The 14,156-nt window shown below is 44.6% G+C and overlaps 1 protein-coding gene across 1 annotated transcript in view; it reads right to left on the bottom strand.

Moving 5' to 3' along the window:
• AR (androgen receptor) overlaps positions 1-4,324 on the bottom strand; it is a 223,131-nt gene extending 218,807 nt beyond the window's left edge. Inside the window, exon 1 of the mRNA XM_033137128.1 lies at positions 3,144-4,324. Coding sequence (XP_032993019.1) covers positions 3,144-4,324 — 1,181 coding nt within the window. The remainder of the gene's footprint in view (positions 1-3,143) is intronic.
• Between the last annotated feature and the right edge of the window lie 9,832 nt (positions 4,325-14,156).

Genomic DNA, 14,156 nt, shown 5'->3' with positions numbered 1-14,156 from the left:
CTATCTATTTCCACTTTGTCCTGGGCAGAACTGATTCTTGCTGTGTATATAAAAGGGCCAAAAAAGAAGGGTGGTGGAGACACATAGCAGATGTGTTCACACGTGAATCAACTTCTGACTCAGGGAGACCCGAGCAATGAGCCCCATTTTCTCTGACTCAAAAGCTTCTATGGATCAGCATCGATGCGTCGCCCAAGATGCTTGCAAGCACCACTTGCATGACTCACCAGCAGTTTAAGGTAAAATCTGGACAGTGCCCCTTCCATGAAAATGGGGAGGGGGGCATGGGAGGGGGAGCTGCAGGCCAAACCCAGGGCAGCATGACCGCCGTGCTTATGTCTCCGAGCTGCATTTTGAGAACAAAATGGACAAAATGGCGGGCGGCTCAAGTCTTCAAAACGAAAGCAGCCCGATATGAGAATCACGGCTACACGCAGAGGGGCTCTTTCTGTGCTGGTTGTACATTTCACCGATCAACGTGCGCAGAACCTTTTGCCTTTCCCCCACCCCACTGTGTTATTCCACCCCCACCCAGCACTTCTCCTCCCAACATGTATCATAAAGACACAATCAGGCAAAAGCGACACTGGACTCGGCTGTGATGAGTCCCACATATAATTTGTGCATGCCATTTTGTACAGGCAGAGCGTCTCATGTAACCGTAACGATGAAATGCCTTTGCAAAAATCATGCAGTAGTTTATTAGGATCCCAAATTATCAATTCGGTATCTTTGTCGTAAAATTTTATGGGAGGCTTGGGTTGTGGCCATCCATAACGTTTTTCCAGTCTATGAGCCTTTGAGTCATGGGTCAATTCATGCTTTCTTTCTTTTTAATTTTATTTATTTGTGCTTTCCTCCTCAGCCTCTGGATAGGGAAGGCTGACAATCTAACCCATTCATTATCAAATGAAACAAATATTAAACGTAAGATGCTAATGCAAATCTGTCTAAACCTAGTTAAACTCAAACACTATAATTTTAAAGTCACTTTAGAACATGATTCTAAACGTACATATTCACTAGAAATAAGTTCTGGTGAAACCAGTAGCTTTTCCTCCTGCATAAACACATTTTAGCATCCTAGTCCAAGCGACATTGTAGTCCATAGGACTACAATGCTTCAGTTTAAGGATCTTTTGGACTGGGCTGCAAAACAGATTGTAACGAGACTGAGCCCATTATGGTCTTACAACTCCTTAAGGAATTAGGGATCCTTAATCGTATATAGCTGAAGCCAAGATTAAAACCTCCTTGCTTACTCTTCTTTTTGTTAAGGAATCATATGAATCTGGTTTCGAGGAAGCCATCACCACTCCTATAAAAGTGCACTGCATTTGACTGTTGCTTGTAAAATATAATAATAATGAATGTTGATGTGGAGACTTTACTACTAGTGGCAGAAATTTTATTGCCCAAACAAATGAAGTCATTGTTACATCACCAGAGCAGGCATGAGGTACTCAGGGAGCGATAAGTCTGAGTTCCTTTACAACTGGATTCTAGGAAGGGAGGGACCTGATCCTTGTCTCCATTTTAAACTCATGGCCTCACCACTAAGAATGTCAACACAGGCGCCACTGGTGAGATGGAGACTGGCTAGCTAAGGAGTGCGCCAGGACAACCAGCACACAAGATAAGTGGTATTTTAAAAGTCCATAAGCTATTGCCAGCTATTACCACCAGTTGAGTCAACCAGCTTCAGGGGAACAGACACAGAATGGATGTGTGGCAAGGGTAAAAGTCCAGTGCCCACCAAATGAGCAACTGAGGTTCAGTTGTTAATGGGAAAGTCCCATCCGGTGCAGCGGGACTTCCCTCGAATAAGCATAGTTACGCCTGCAACACCAAAGCAAGTACTGTATCTCATGTCTCATCTGCTCTAGCTAACCAAAGAGAAAAGAAAACGTTTTTTTTAAAAAAAAAAAAAAGTTGCACATGCATATCTTTATATAAAGGCCCGTACTGATCAATTCTGTGTTTAAATTATTTACATCAATTGCATTTTCCAACTTCTGTTTAGAAAATAGCTTGCAAACCGCTTGCTATATTTGTCAACCAACTATGAGATCTCTCTTGTGTGTAAATAATATTTGCAGCACAGCTTAACTCAGAATGCAGTCTCAGTTCAGTCTCTAAAGGGGTGAGAATTCAGAAGTGAGAGTTCATCCACATTTATGGGCACAAATTTACTTAGCTTAATTTACGTATGCTGTTGTCAGCATTTCTAGAAACTCGCTGGAGCACCCAGAATACAGACAACTTTATATATATATATATATATATATATATATATATATATATATATATATATAAAAATAACTCTGAAACGGCCCCGATCATTATCAAGAGACTCAGATATTCAGATATTCAAAGTGTGTGTGGGGGGGGGGAGATAAGAGCAAATTTAAATATGAATAATCATAGCTCCATATCTCTAATGGATAGCTAAATCACCTTTCAAAGTCCTGGTTTCAGAGAATAGAAATTCTGGCGCAAGCACCTTCCCGGATGAGTCATGGGAGAAGCAAGGGCAGTGAACTCTGCCAGAACCTCCTCAAAACAACAAAATAATGCTACATTCATGCAGAGGACTCTAACTGTATTAGGAATCCAGAATGCTGCTAAAGCCAATGAAATCAACCTTTCTAAACGATAACCCCAAATCCTGACATTCAATCAGACTGAAGAAAGATGCATCATGGTCAGGACTGAACAAATTGACAATTTACCCCAAGAAAACTAGGGCAAGTTTTTTTGGGGGGGGGGGGTGTTAATAAAGTTTTTGCTTTATCTACACTTGATCGGCAAGCTCAGCAGGCAGGTTGCAAACCTGATGGTATTTACCTGTGAGTAGCTCCAGAGCAGAGTGGGCCTTGAACTAGCAACCATTAGGTCAAAGCCCTCCTTTGGACCCCTGACCTGCACCAATTCACACCCAAGGAAATTGCAGGAGGAGATGCAAAAGGTCATGCAATCCACACACACACCAGGCTAAAAAAATAAAAAAGAAATACTGGTTGCAAGCCTCCCCTCTTCTTTTTACAAACCTGGGATCTTTCCCCTCCAACCTGCCTGCAAGTGTTTTTCAAAACCCTCCCGGCCCTTGGCGAGGAATGTCTGAGCGCGTGTTAGCCCTTTACCTCATGTCTCCGTAGGCCCCCGGGTAGCCCTCCATCCACGGGGTGAGCTCCGTCTTGATGCAGCCGGCGGCAGGGGCAAAAGGCATCCTGCCCACTACGCCCCCGGGATACCACACCTCGGACGGTGGGAGCTCTGCGCCCTCTTGCCCAGACGGTGGGCCCTGGCTCCTGGCGTAGCCGAAGGAGGCCGGGGGTGCGCCTTCGTAGAGCTGCCCTTCCTCGGTGAAGAAGGGGTGCCAGCCGGGGCCGGGAGGGCCGGCATAGTGGGGCGCCAAGGCAGCAGGCACGTCCCCGGCGCGCCGGCACTGCGGCCCCCAAACAGCACCACCGGGTGCGTACTCCAAGGGGCTCTCCAGCTTGATGCGCCCATGTGAGGCCAGGGCCAGCTGGAAGTTGTAGTAGTCTCGGTTCGGGAAGGCTCCCGACGGCTCCTCCAGCTCCGGAGAGCTCTTGTAGATGCTCAGGTGTCCTGGCACATCCATGGCCAGAGCGCCCTCGCCGCCAGCGCCGTCGCCAGCGCCTCCCTCCTCGGCTTCCACGATCTTGCAGCCGCCCAGAGTGGGGGGCCGAGCGTGCGCGCCAGCGAACATGCAGTCGCCGCGGGTCGCCGCCACCTCGCCGACGACGACGGGCGCATCAAGCGCTTCCACCGCCAAGCCCATGGAGGCGGAGACGGCTTTGCACAGCTCCTTGGCGCTCTCCCCCAGGTAGTCAGTTTTGTCAGATGGGGCTTCCTCGCCTCCTCCGCGGGGCTCGCCTCCTTCTGCCGCCTGCAGAAGACTACTCTCACCCAGGATGTCTTTGAAGTCCCCCGGGCAACTCTGGAAAGAGGGACCTCCCAACAGGGCCAGAGAGGACGGGGCGGACGAGGACGCGGACACCTCCCGCTCATCGGGGGACTGCAGCGTTTTGCTCACCTGGGGCTGCTCCTCCAGCGGCAAGTAAGAGGGCGAAGCCGGGTCTTGCTGGGGGGCGCTGGGCTCTTGCAAGTGGGACCCCGAGGAAGATGACCCCGCCGTCGCGGACGCCGACGCCTGGTGACTGGGGCCAGCCTCCTCCCGCAGGGGTCCGGTACTCTGGAACGCTTCGCGGACACTCTGAAACAGGTTCTGGAAGGCACTTCGAAAAGCTTTCGCCGGCGGCCGAGGATAGACTCTGCCCAGACCGACGTGCACCTCCATGATCTCGCCTGTATCTGTACGGCAAGGGGGGGGGTCAGCCCGCTGTGTTTTTCTCTGGCTCCAGGTAGGTTCTGGAGACTCCTCGACTGGGCGGGGTGTCAGCTGCGAGAACCGGGCTTTTCTACCAGCTTCCGACGGCGACCAACAGGGCCATCCCTTGGGCCGTCGGGGCACGCGCGAGGCGCTCCTAAATTGGAGCAGGTGCAGTGTCAGTGGTGTGCGAGAGAAGAGCCGATAGGCCCTGGCCTCTCGGGTCCGATGCCCCCCGCCTGGGGAAAAGCAGAAGTCAAGGCGCTAGTCCGCTGTTTTTGTTGTTCTTTTTTGTTTTTTCAACTTTCCCAGCCGGAGCAAAGACGCAGCCGTTGGCAGTTGCTGCTGTTGCAATTGCAAACTGATGCCTCTCTTGCAGGGGTGAGCTGAGGTTACAGCCGGGAGAGAGAGAGCGGCTGCTGGCTGGAGGCGAGAGAGCGCCGCGGCCCGCACACCCCCTCCTTTCCTTGCAGGCTCCGCGGACGGACGGACGCTTTGGAGGCAAGCCGGGCCGCCCGGAGAAGGTGAACCCGGGCGCGGAGGGAGGGCGGAGATGGAGGCTGGCGAGCCGGCAGGCCGGGGAGGAGCGGCGATGCTGGTCGCCCAATCGGCGCAGCGGCCGAGGAGATCCCTTGGTTCCGGGGCGGAGAGATCGGCAACAAGTCGTGGTTGTTGGGATAGAAGCAGTAAAAGTAAGTGGCTTCCCTAGGCTGGCCACGCCGCGCGCTCCCGCGCTCGGCTCCGCTGCTGTCGCCCGGCGCGCCTCCCGAGGATCGTTGACAGGGCGGGGGAGAAGGAAGCCGGTCCGCCTTCGCTCGGGTTTTATGCGCTTCCCTTCCCGCCCCCTTTGGACTCCGATTCCGGGGAGGAGATTGGCTCCGCACTCTCGCTCCGCCTGAAAGCTCTGCGCCGCGCCTTGCTCGCTCTTGCTTTCCTCCGCTCGGCAGTCTGGCTCGATGGCCTCAAGATATCCCAAGCCGCGCTTTAACTGCGCACAGCGGGCAAGGTTGTGCCGATCCGGGGCCGCTCGCCACTGCTGTGCCTTCTTGGCGGCTGCTTGGCACATATGCATGCCCAGTTCCACCACGTGCCCGACGGCGGAGCTTGCAGAGAAGACTCCACACACAAGGGAGCGCGGGCTCAGAGCTCACTCAAAACGCACGCAAAGCCTCTCAGATACCGATCTAGGGATCGCTCAGCAGTTGCGAACGTGCGACGCCGCTGTAGTCGCTACAGCGCTATGCAATCATGGTAGTGCTTCATAATGGTTAGAGTGTGGGACTAGGACCTGCGAGATACCGAGATTCTAATCCCCACACTCTGCCATGAAGTTTTGGGTGTAGCATTGGGGACTAGGCACTCTCAGCCTTACCTCACAGGGCTGTTGTGGGAATTAAATGAGGGGGAGACTTATATACCTATATGTGCTTCTTGGAAAAAACTAAGGTTGGATATAAATGCTCTGGCCATCTAACCAACAGCAACATCTGGAGTGTTGATTGCTCCATACACTGGGGTGTTCCAGCAAATTGGGGCAAGGCTTGCAACTTGTGGGGTGTTTCCAGGTGTCTGCTTATTGTGGGGTGGCTGCTCCAATGGCAGGCCTTCCTTAAAAAAAAAAAAACCTATTGAGTTTTTGTTACATGCTAAAGCATATAGACCCTGAAATAAAGCAAGTAAGCAATGAAGAGAACTTCACTGAGTGAGTGAGTGAGTGAATGTATTTCTATGGGTTCGTACACATTTCTGCTTGTCCTGCTCCTCTCCTTGGGAAAAGGATTCACTGCTGAATTGGAGCAAATGTCAGTTGTTTTTTCTGCAGGTTGACATTAGTTCCAATACAGTGGTAAGGAGCGAGTTTTCCTGAAGAAAGTGGTTGGGGCAGGTGGAATACCTCTCAGACCTGTGCACGAGTGAAAGTGTGAGCAAGCTCAGAATTTATTTCAATTCAAATAAATTCCCAAAGCAGTTTACAGACAATTCTGGTCTATTGGCTGCAATGAAGCTCTCTCTGTGTGTGACAATAAATAGCAAGAACGTAACAGAACATTAAAGGTACAACGTAAGTTGTATAAATTAAAAATCATCAGTGAAACAATTGCAATCTATAAAACACTATTAACAAACCAACTAAAAAATAAGCTGAACACCACAGCTACAGCATAGGACATATGATATGACTCCTTGTACTAGATAATCTGATAGTGCTGATGCGCCTTACTTAGACCTTGCTGCTTTAACCCATGTGCAAGTGTGCTCATTCTCTGTGTCTATTTTATAGTTTGTTTTCCTCTTTTTTCAACTTTCACCTGCTGTTAAAATGGTTTTCTCTGTTCCATGTGCAGTCGTACCTTGGAATCTGTTCCGGAAGTCCATTTAACTTCCAAAACCAAATCGTGGCTTCTCATTGGCTGCAGGAAGCTCCTGCAGCCAATCAGAAGCCGCAGAAGGCAGAAGCCCCGTCGGACGTTCGGGTTCCAAGAGTGTTCGCAAACCGGAACAATCACTTCCGGGTTTGTGGTGCTCAGGAGCCAAAACGTCCAACTTCCAGGGCGTTCAGGATCCAAGGTACGACTGTACATTATAAAATGAAAATAAATACTCTGAAAGGAAAAATTAGACACAACAGCAAACCAGCATTCCCCTCAAGAATTGTATTTCCCCAATTATCAAATGGTATTGAAATAAGACAATAAAGATTGAGAAGCCAGAGGGATTAATATATCCAAAGAAAGGAAACTAATCTGCATCGGGATTCTCAGGTTGAGCCTCTTCCCTAGACCACACACCTGCATGTTTTTCTTTCTTATTTATTTATTTATTTATTTTGCAGCAGCCGTGCTGTATCTGACTTCTATAACACTGGAACTCATGGGCATCCAATGAAACTGAATGTGGGAAGATTTGGGACAGATAAATTTCTCCTTCACACAATGCATAGTTAAATTATGCAACTCCCTCCCACAGGAAGTGGTGGTGATGGCCCCTAATTCGGGTGGCTTTACAAGAGGATTAGACAAATTCATGGAGGAGGAGAGGGCTGTGGATGGCTACTAGCCATGATGGCTATGCTCTGACCTCCGTTGTTGGAAGCTGCAAGGCTTTTGAGCAGCAGTTTCAGGAAATTGAAGAAGGGAAGAGTTGCAATGGCACTCAAATCCTGTTTTCCCACAGGCATCTGGTGTGGGATGATGTCAGTCAAGTGCAACTTTCTAAGAGAGGACCAACTGTCACTGTGTGTCAGTTAGTCTTTGGTCTGTTGGTCTGTTAGGCTGCTGCTGCTTAAAGATGTGTTAAGAGACTCACTAATATTGTGTAATAGAGTAAAGTTGTTTAATTTATTAATGTTGTATTGCCTGAGAAGGGGTTTGTGGGATGATGTCAATCAAGTCCAACATTCTAAGGGAGGATCAACTGCCGCGTTGTGTCAGTTAGTTTTGGTCTGTTGGTTGGTTAGGCTGCTGCTGCTTAAAGATGTGTTAAGAGACTCACTAATGGTAGTTTATATAGTTCATATCTTTTGTTTTGTAACCTAAATATGTACATGAATGAATCTGTCAGTAAATTACTTTACTTTGGTTATTAATCAGATTCCCGTGTGTCTTTATTTTGAGGGGGATAAAGGGATTGACAATCAAGAAAGGACTAAAGACTCAAACGAGTCAGCAAGCTGTTTGTCGCTGTGCAGGTTTAAATAAGGAACGTTTAACTCTGCAACTATATTATATAAACGTTCCCACATTGGGTTATGGTTGGCCCAGAACTGCAATTTTTATTTTTTTAGTTCTTGGTTCTCTAGTGGGGATTAAGTAACCCCTTCCTTCCCTCAGAGGTTACAGTAATTTAAAGCAGCGGAGATTATAATTTTAAAATGGCTAATGGAGATTTTGAAAGTGATCTAGGATGAGACTTGCTGTTCTAAATGAACATAATTTTGTGAACTGGAAGCAACGCTTAATAGCACTCCTAGATGTGAATGGCATCCTCAATGCTATAAAAAGCCCCCGACCCACAAGCACAGATGAGGGTGATTTACCCAAGATAAGAGTTTGGGAATAAAAGAATATTAAAGCTAGATTTATTATTTTGAATGGACTTTGTGATGAACATCTCTCAATGATAAATTCTGAGGAAACTGCATCTCAAATATTAACTGATATTGAGCGCATGTTTGGAGACACGATGAATAGCTCTTACAGGATGCTAATACGTGAGTTAACCAGACTGGGAATGAATTCTAAAGATGAATTCACAAAACATATGAGCCAGTTTACAGAAATTATTCAAAAGATTCAGCTTACCTCAAAACCATTTGATGAGGAAATGAAAACATCATTTCTGTTATCATCTCTAAGACCAAGATTTGATGCATTTGTGAGTATAATGGACCACAAAGAAGGTTTAACTTTAAGAGATCTGACTGCTTATTTAAGACAGGAATGCAGAGGGAGAACTGAGTCTCCAGAAAGAAATATTAAGAGTAAAGACAGCAATTATGCGTCTAGACAGTTTGCAAGGCCCAAAGACACACAGAAAAGTGTAGTTTGCTTTAATTGCAAGAAGCAAGACCATATTGCTAAGAACTGTAGATTACTTAAAACAACAAACCATTCCATTTTCAGCCAAAAGGTGAAAAGAAAGGGAAACCTGAGTGCAATTGGCTACTACAAGAAAATAATTTAACTGTTGGGAATTGTAAAAATAAAAGTAATAAGTGGATCCTAGAGAGTGGAGCAAGTTCACATTCTTTTAGGAAAGACTGTTTTAATGAGATTAATGAAACAGAATCCGAAATTGAAATCGCAGATGGAAATATTGTTAAGGAGTTGGTTCTGTGAAATTGAAATTTAATATAGAAAATCAAATTTTACACACCAGAGTGGATAGAGTCCTGTATGTTCCACAACTCAGATGCAATCTGATTAGTGTGTCCAGTTTGGGAAAAAGGGTTTTCAAATACCGGTAACATTTGGAAATCAACAATGCAAAGTGACAAAGAATGGCAAAGTGTATGTTCAAGCAAGACTAATTAATGGTGTATATGAAGCAGATAATTCAGAGAGTGAATCTGCAAAGGTGGCACATTCAAACCATAAAGATGAGGCTGATCTGCATTTATGGCACAGAAGACTTCAACATAGAGACACTAACGTCATTCTAGAGCTACAGAAAGGTAAACCTGCAAAAGGACTGCAGGTAACAGCAAATGATACAACTACAACAAAATGTGTCAGTTGTATTACTGAGAAAGCTGTAAAACCATCATTTCCATGCTGCTCAGAGCAGCAAAGCACTAAAATACTTGATGTAGTCTATAGCAACTTATGTGGACCAATGAGTGTTCCCCCACTGGGTAGCAACAGATATATATTAATTTTTCTTGATGATTTCTCCAGATATTGTGTAGTGTATTTCATGAAAGAAAAGAGTGACACACTGGAAATGTTCCAGAAATATATAGCAATGGTCAAAAACGATTTTAAGAAAGCTCCAGCTATGCTAGTGACAGACAATGGAGGTGAATACTGCTCACATGATATGCAGAATGTACTGGATATTCCCTACACAGCACAACAGAATAACCACTATTCCCTACACAGCACAACAGAATTCTATAGCTGAGAGAAAATTTAGATCTATCATGGAAATGACCAGATCTAAGTTAAAGGATGCATTTTTGCCACACAAGTTATGGGCAGATGCAGTGCATACAGCAATATTTTTACAGAACAGATTACCAACAAAGGGAGCAAAGCGCACACCTTTCGAGCTTTGGCATGGGAGAATTCCTAATCTGTCGCATATAATTGTATTTGGTAGTTTGTGTTATTACCATATTCCTAAAGAACACAGACACAAGCTTGATTCAAGAGCGCAAGCAGGAATTCTAGTAGGGTATGCCACTGGTGGTAAAGGATACAGAATTATGGATTTAAAAACTGGAAAAATAAATGCATACCATGCAGTGTATTTGGACGAACACAGCAAAGCTGATACTAAGAATACTATTCTATCTGAAGACACAGAAAAGATTAAAGATCTTGTGTATTTTCCTTTAATACCCCGGCAAAGTCCTGATCTGTCTTACAGTGAACAAGAGGCAGAGGACTAGATTTCTGGTAGCATCAGAGACAAAGAGGAGGACTTGGGTGGAGACATGCCAGCGTTAGAGGAGGATGAGGAAGCTGATGCGGTCACAGTATCAGAGGTCAGGCGCTCATCCAGAACTAACAAAGTTCTGGATATCTTCTATATCTTTATCTTCTATATCTTTATCGAAGGTGTTCCACCAATGAGATTGCCATACTTTGCAGGATCAGCATTTCCTCATGAACCTTCCACATGGGAAGAGATAGAGAAAATGCCAGCTGCACAAGCTAGTCTCTGGAAGAAAGCTGCACAGGAGGAGATAGATGCATCGCATCAGAATAAAACCTGGTCTCTCACTGAACTACCTCCCGGTTAGAAGGCAACTGGCAGTAAGTGGGTGTTCAATGTTAAGAAGGGGTCAGAAGGAGAAGTACAATGCTATAAAGCCAGACTTGTGGCACAAGGTTTTTCACAAAAATACGGTGAAGATTATGAAGTTTTCGCACCAACTGTGAGATACAGCAGTGTAAGGATGCTTCTAAGTATTGCGGCTTCTAAGCAAATGAGTGTGAGACACATCAACATTGCAACTGCTTTTCTTCATGGGCAAATTTCAGAAGAGAATTATATGCGTCAACCTAAAGGTTTTATAAAGCCACATCAGGCACACTTAGTATGCAGACTTCAAAAGCATCTTTATGGTCTCAAGCAGGCTGCAAGAGCCTGGAATCAAAAATTACATAAAATGCTGACACAACTTGGTTACAAGGAGGGTCATGCTGATAAGTGTTTGTATAGTAAGTTAAGTAATGGTAAATTGTCAGATGTCTTAGCATTTGTAGATGATTTGATTATTGCTACATCAAATGTACAAATTGTAAAACATCTTAGTAAAGAAGTAGGCGTTATGGAACTGGGAGAAGTACAGTATTATCTTGGAATTCAAATTGAAAGAGAAAAAGATGGGTCATTTATTCTGAGTCAAAAGCAAAAGATTCAATAACTTATTGAATGCATGAAAATGCAAGATGCAAATACAGTTGCTACACCCATGGCCCCTGGTTTCTTAAAGAATCAGCAAAACTCAAAACTGTTACCAGACAATAATAAATGTAGGTCAATTATTGCTAAACTTTTATATTTAGTCACTACATGTAGACCTGATATTGCTAATGCAGTGGGGATACTTAGTAGGAAAGTAACTTCTCCCTCTGAGTATGATTGGGCAGGTGTAAAAAGAGTGGTGAAATGTTTAAAAGGTACTATGTATTATAAATTAAGATTACCTTCTGTCAGTAATCCTAGTTTGATTGGGTATACTGATTCAGATTGGGCTGGTGACAATGTTGATTATAAATCTACATCTGGATATGTATTTATGTTTGGAGGTGGACCTATTTCATGGGGAAGTTAGAAGCAGAACTATATAGCGTTATCTTCCACAGAAGCAAGAATATATTGTAGCTACAGAAGCATGCAGAGAGGTTGCCTGGCTGGATCAACTCATTAAAGATTTTGGGTTGGTGAGCAAATTATGTGTCAAACTGCTGGAAGATAATCAAAGTTGTACAAAGTTATATACGTGACATGACTCAAAGCGGTTTTGTGGATCTATGTTATTGCAGCACCAAAGAGATGACGGCAGATATCCTAACAAAACCTCTGACAAAGGAAAGTTTCCAGAGTTTACAAGGAAAACTGGGACTTTGTGTAATAGAGTAAAGTTGTTTAATTTATTAATGTTGTATTGCCTGAGAAGGGGTTTGTGGGATGATGTCAATTAAGTCCAACATTCTAAGGGAGGACCAACTGCCGCGTTGTGTCAGTTAGTTTTGGTCTGTTGGTTGGTTAGGCTGTTGCTGCTTAAAGATGTGTTAAGAGATTCACTAATATAGTTTATACAGTTTATATCTTTTGTTTTGTAATATGTACATGAATGAATCTGTCAGTAAATTACTTTACTTTGGTTATTAATCAGATTCCTGTGTATCTTTATTTTGAGGGGGATAAAGGGATTGACAATCAAGAAAGGATGACAGACTCAAACGAGTCAGCAGCCATTTGCTGCTGTGCAGGTTTAAATAAGGAACATTTAACTCTGCAACTATATTATATAAACGTTCCCACATCTGGTAGGCTACTGTGAGAACAGGATTATGTACTGCATGGGCCACTGGCCTGGTATAGCAGGCTCTTCTCACTTATGCTCTTGTGTCTTGCTCATAGGCTTCGCATTGGAGAAGCTGGTCAGCCGCTGTGAGAACAGGTTACACCATGGGTAGGCAAACTAAGGCTCGTGGGCCGGATCTGGCCCAATCGCCTTCTAAATCCAGCCCGTGGACGGTCCAGGAATCAGCGTGTTTTTACATGTGTAGAATCTGTGCTTTATTTAAAAGGCATATCTGGGTTATTCGTGAGGCATAGGAATTCGTTCATCATTCCCCCCCCAAAAAATATAGTCCAGCCCCCCACAAGGTCCGAGGGACAGTGGACTGGCCCCCTGCTGAAAAAGTTTGCTGACCCCTGGGTTACACCATTGGCAGGATCCAGCAGGCTCTTATGTGTCACTGGCATCAATTGCCAAGCTGCATCTCCCCATACCCCTCTTTAAATCTAGATTAAATATCTGTTAGGTGGGAAACAGTTACTCAGATTTAAATATCTGTTAGTTAAGTGGCAACCAGTTACCCAGACAGAGAAAAAAAAAAAGAAGAAAGAAAGAAAGAAAGAAAAGACACCGAGCAACTGCTTCATTGTTTTTGAAGCACCCTTCAAAAAGCATCCTAGTCTAGTGCCTTTCTAGGTGACAATGGAGTCATAGCGGGCCAGGCAAGCTTCAGTTTTATGATCCCAGGTCCTGAACTTTCCCAAATTCCACTTCATTGGAGACCCATGTCCCAGTGTTAATGAGGGAGAAAAGAAAAACTCGATCCACTTTATCTATGCCAGGCATAATTTTGTAAACTTTTATCATGCCATCTCTTATTCGCCTTTCTTCTCAACTAAAAAGTCCCAAACATTACAATTTTTCTTCATGGGGGAGTTGTTCCATCCCCTTTGGTCATTTGTATTGCCCTCTTCTGAGCCTTTTACAGCTCTACAAAGAGGAGCAAATCAAAGAGCTTTCCTTCCTCCATTGGTTAGACTGCAAGTTATCAGTTCAGCATCTTAAATAGGACACACAACATTTGAGATATCACAATATTTATCCATTTCATATGATTTGGATTTTCTAATTTTTCTATAAAAGTTTATATGAAAAGCATCTTGCTAATCAAGGAACAACCCAACATAAATCAGAAAACTCTGAATGGCGTTGTGTGTGAAATAAAAAGCAGCTCTTGTTTTCATGCCCCATTTCATTTTGTGCTCTTAAGTATAATCAATGAATCGCCAGATTAGAAACAGTCAGCTAAAAATCAGCTAAAAACCTTTTCTTCAGGACACATCAAGGCTAACCAGCTGAGTTGTAATTCTACCATTATGGACACCCCCACCCTCCCCCGCTAAAAAAAGTACTTTCCAAGCTGAATGTGCTTCACATTTCCAGTGCTGAAATACTCACAACCCATGTTGAAAGTTGTCGAAAGTTGTTTTAATGGGATTTGCTGATTCCCCATTCCCCTGGTAATATTATTATTATTATTATTATTATTATTATTATTATTATTATTATTTACTTATACCCCGTCCAGAGTGGCTGGGCCTCCCC

Source organism: Lacerta agilis, chromosome Z (assembly GCF_009819535.1).
Source record: "Lacerta agilis isolate rLacAgi1 chromosome Z, rLacAgi1.pri, whole genome shotgun sequence".
Lineage (NCBI taxonomy): Eukaryota > Metazoa > Chordata > Lepidosauria > Squamata > Lacertidae > Lacerta > Lacerta agilis.
Note: the sequence above shows the minus strand (reverse complement) of the source record. Positions and strands in the feature narration are given on the sequence as shown.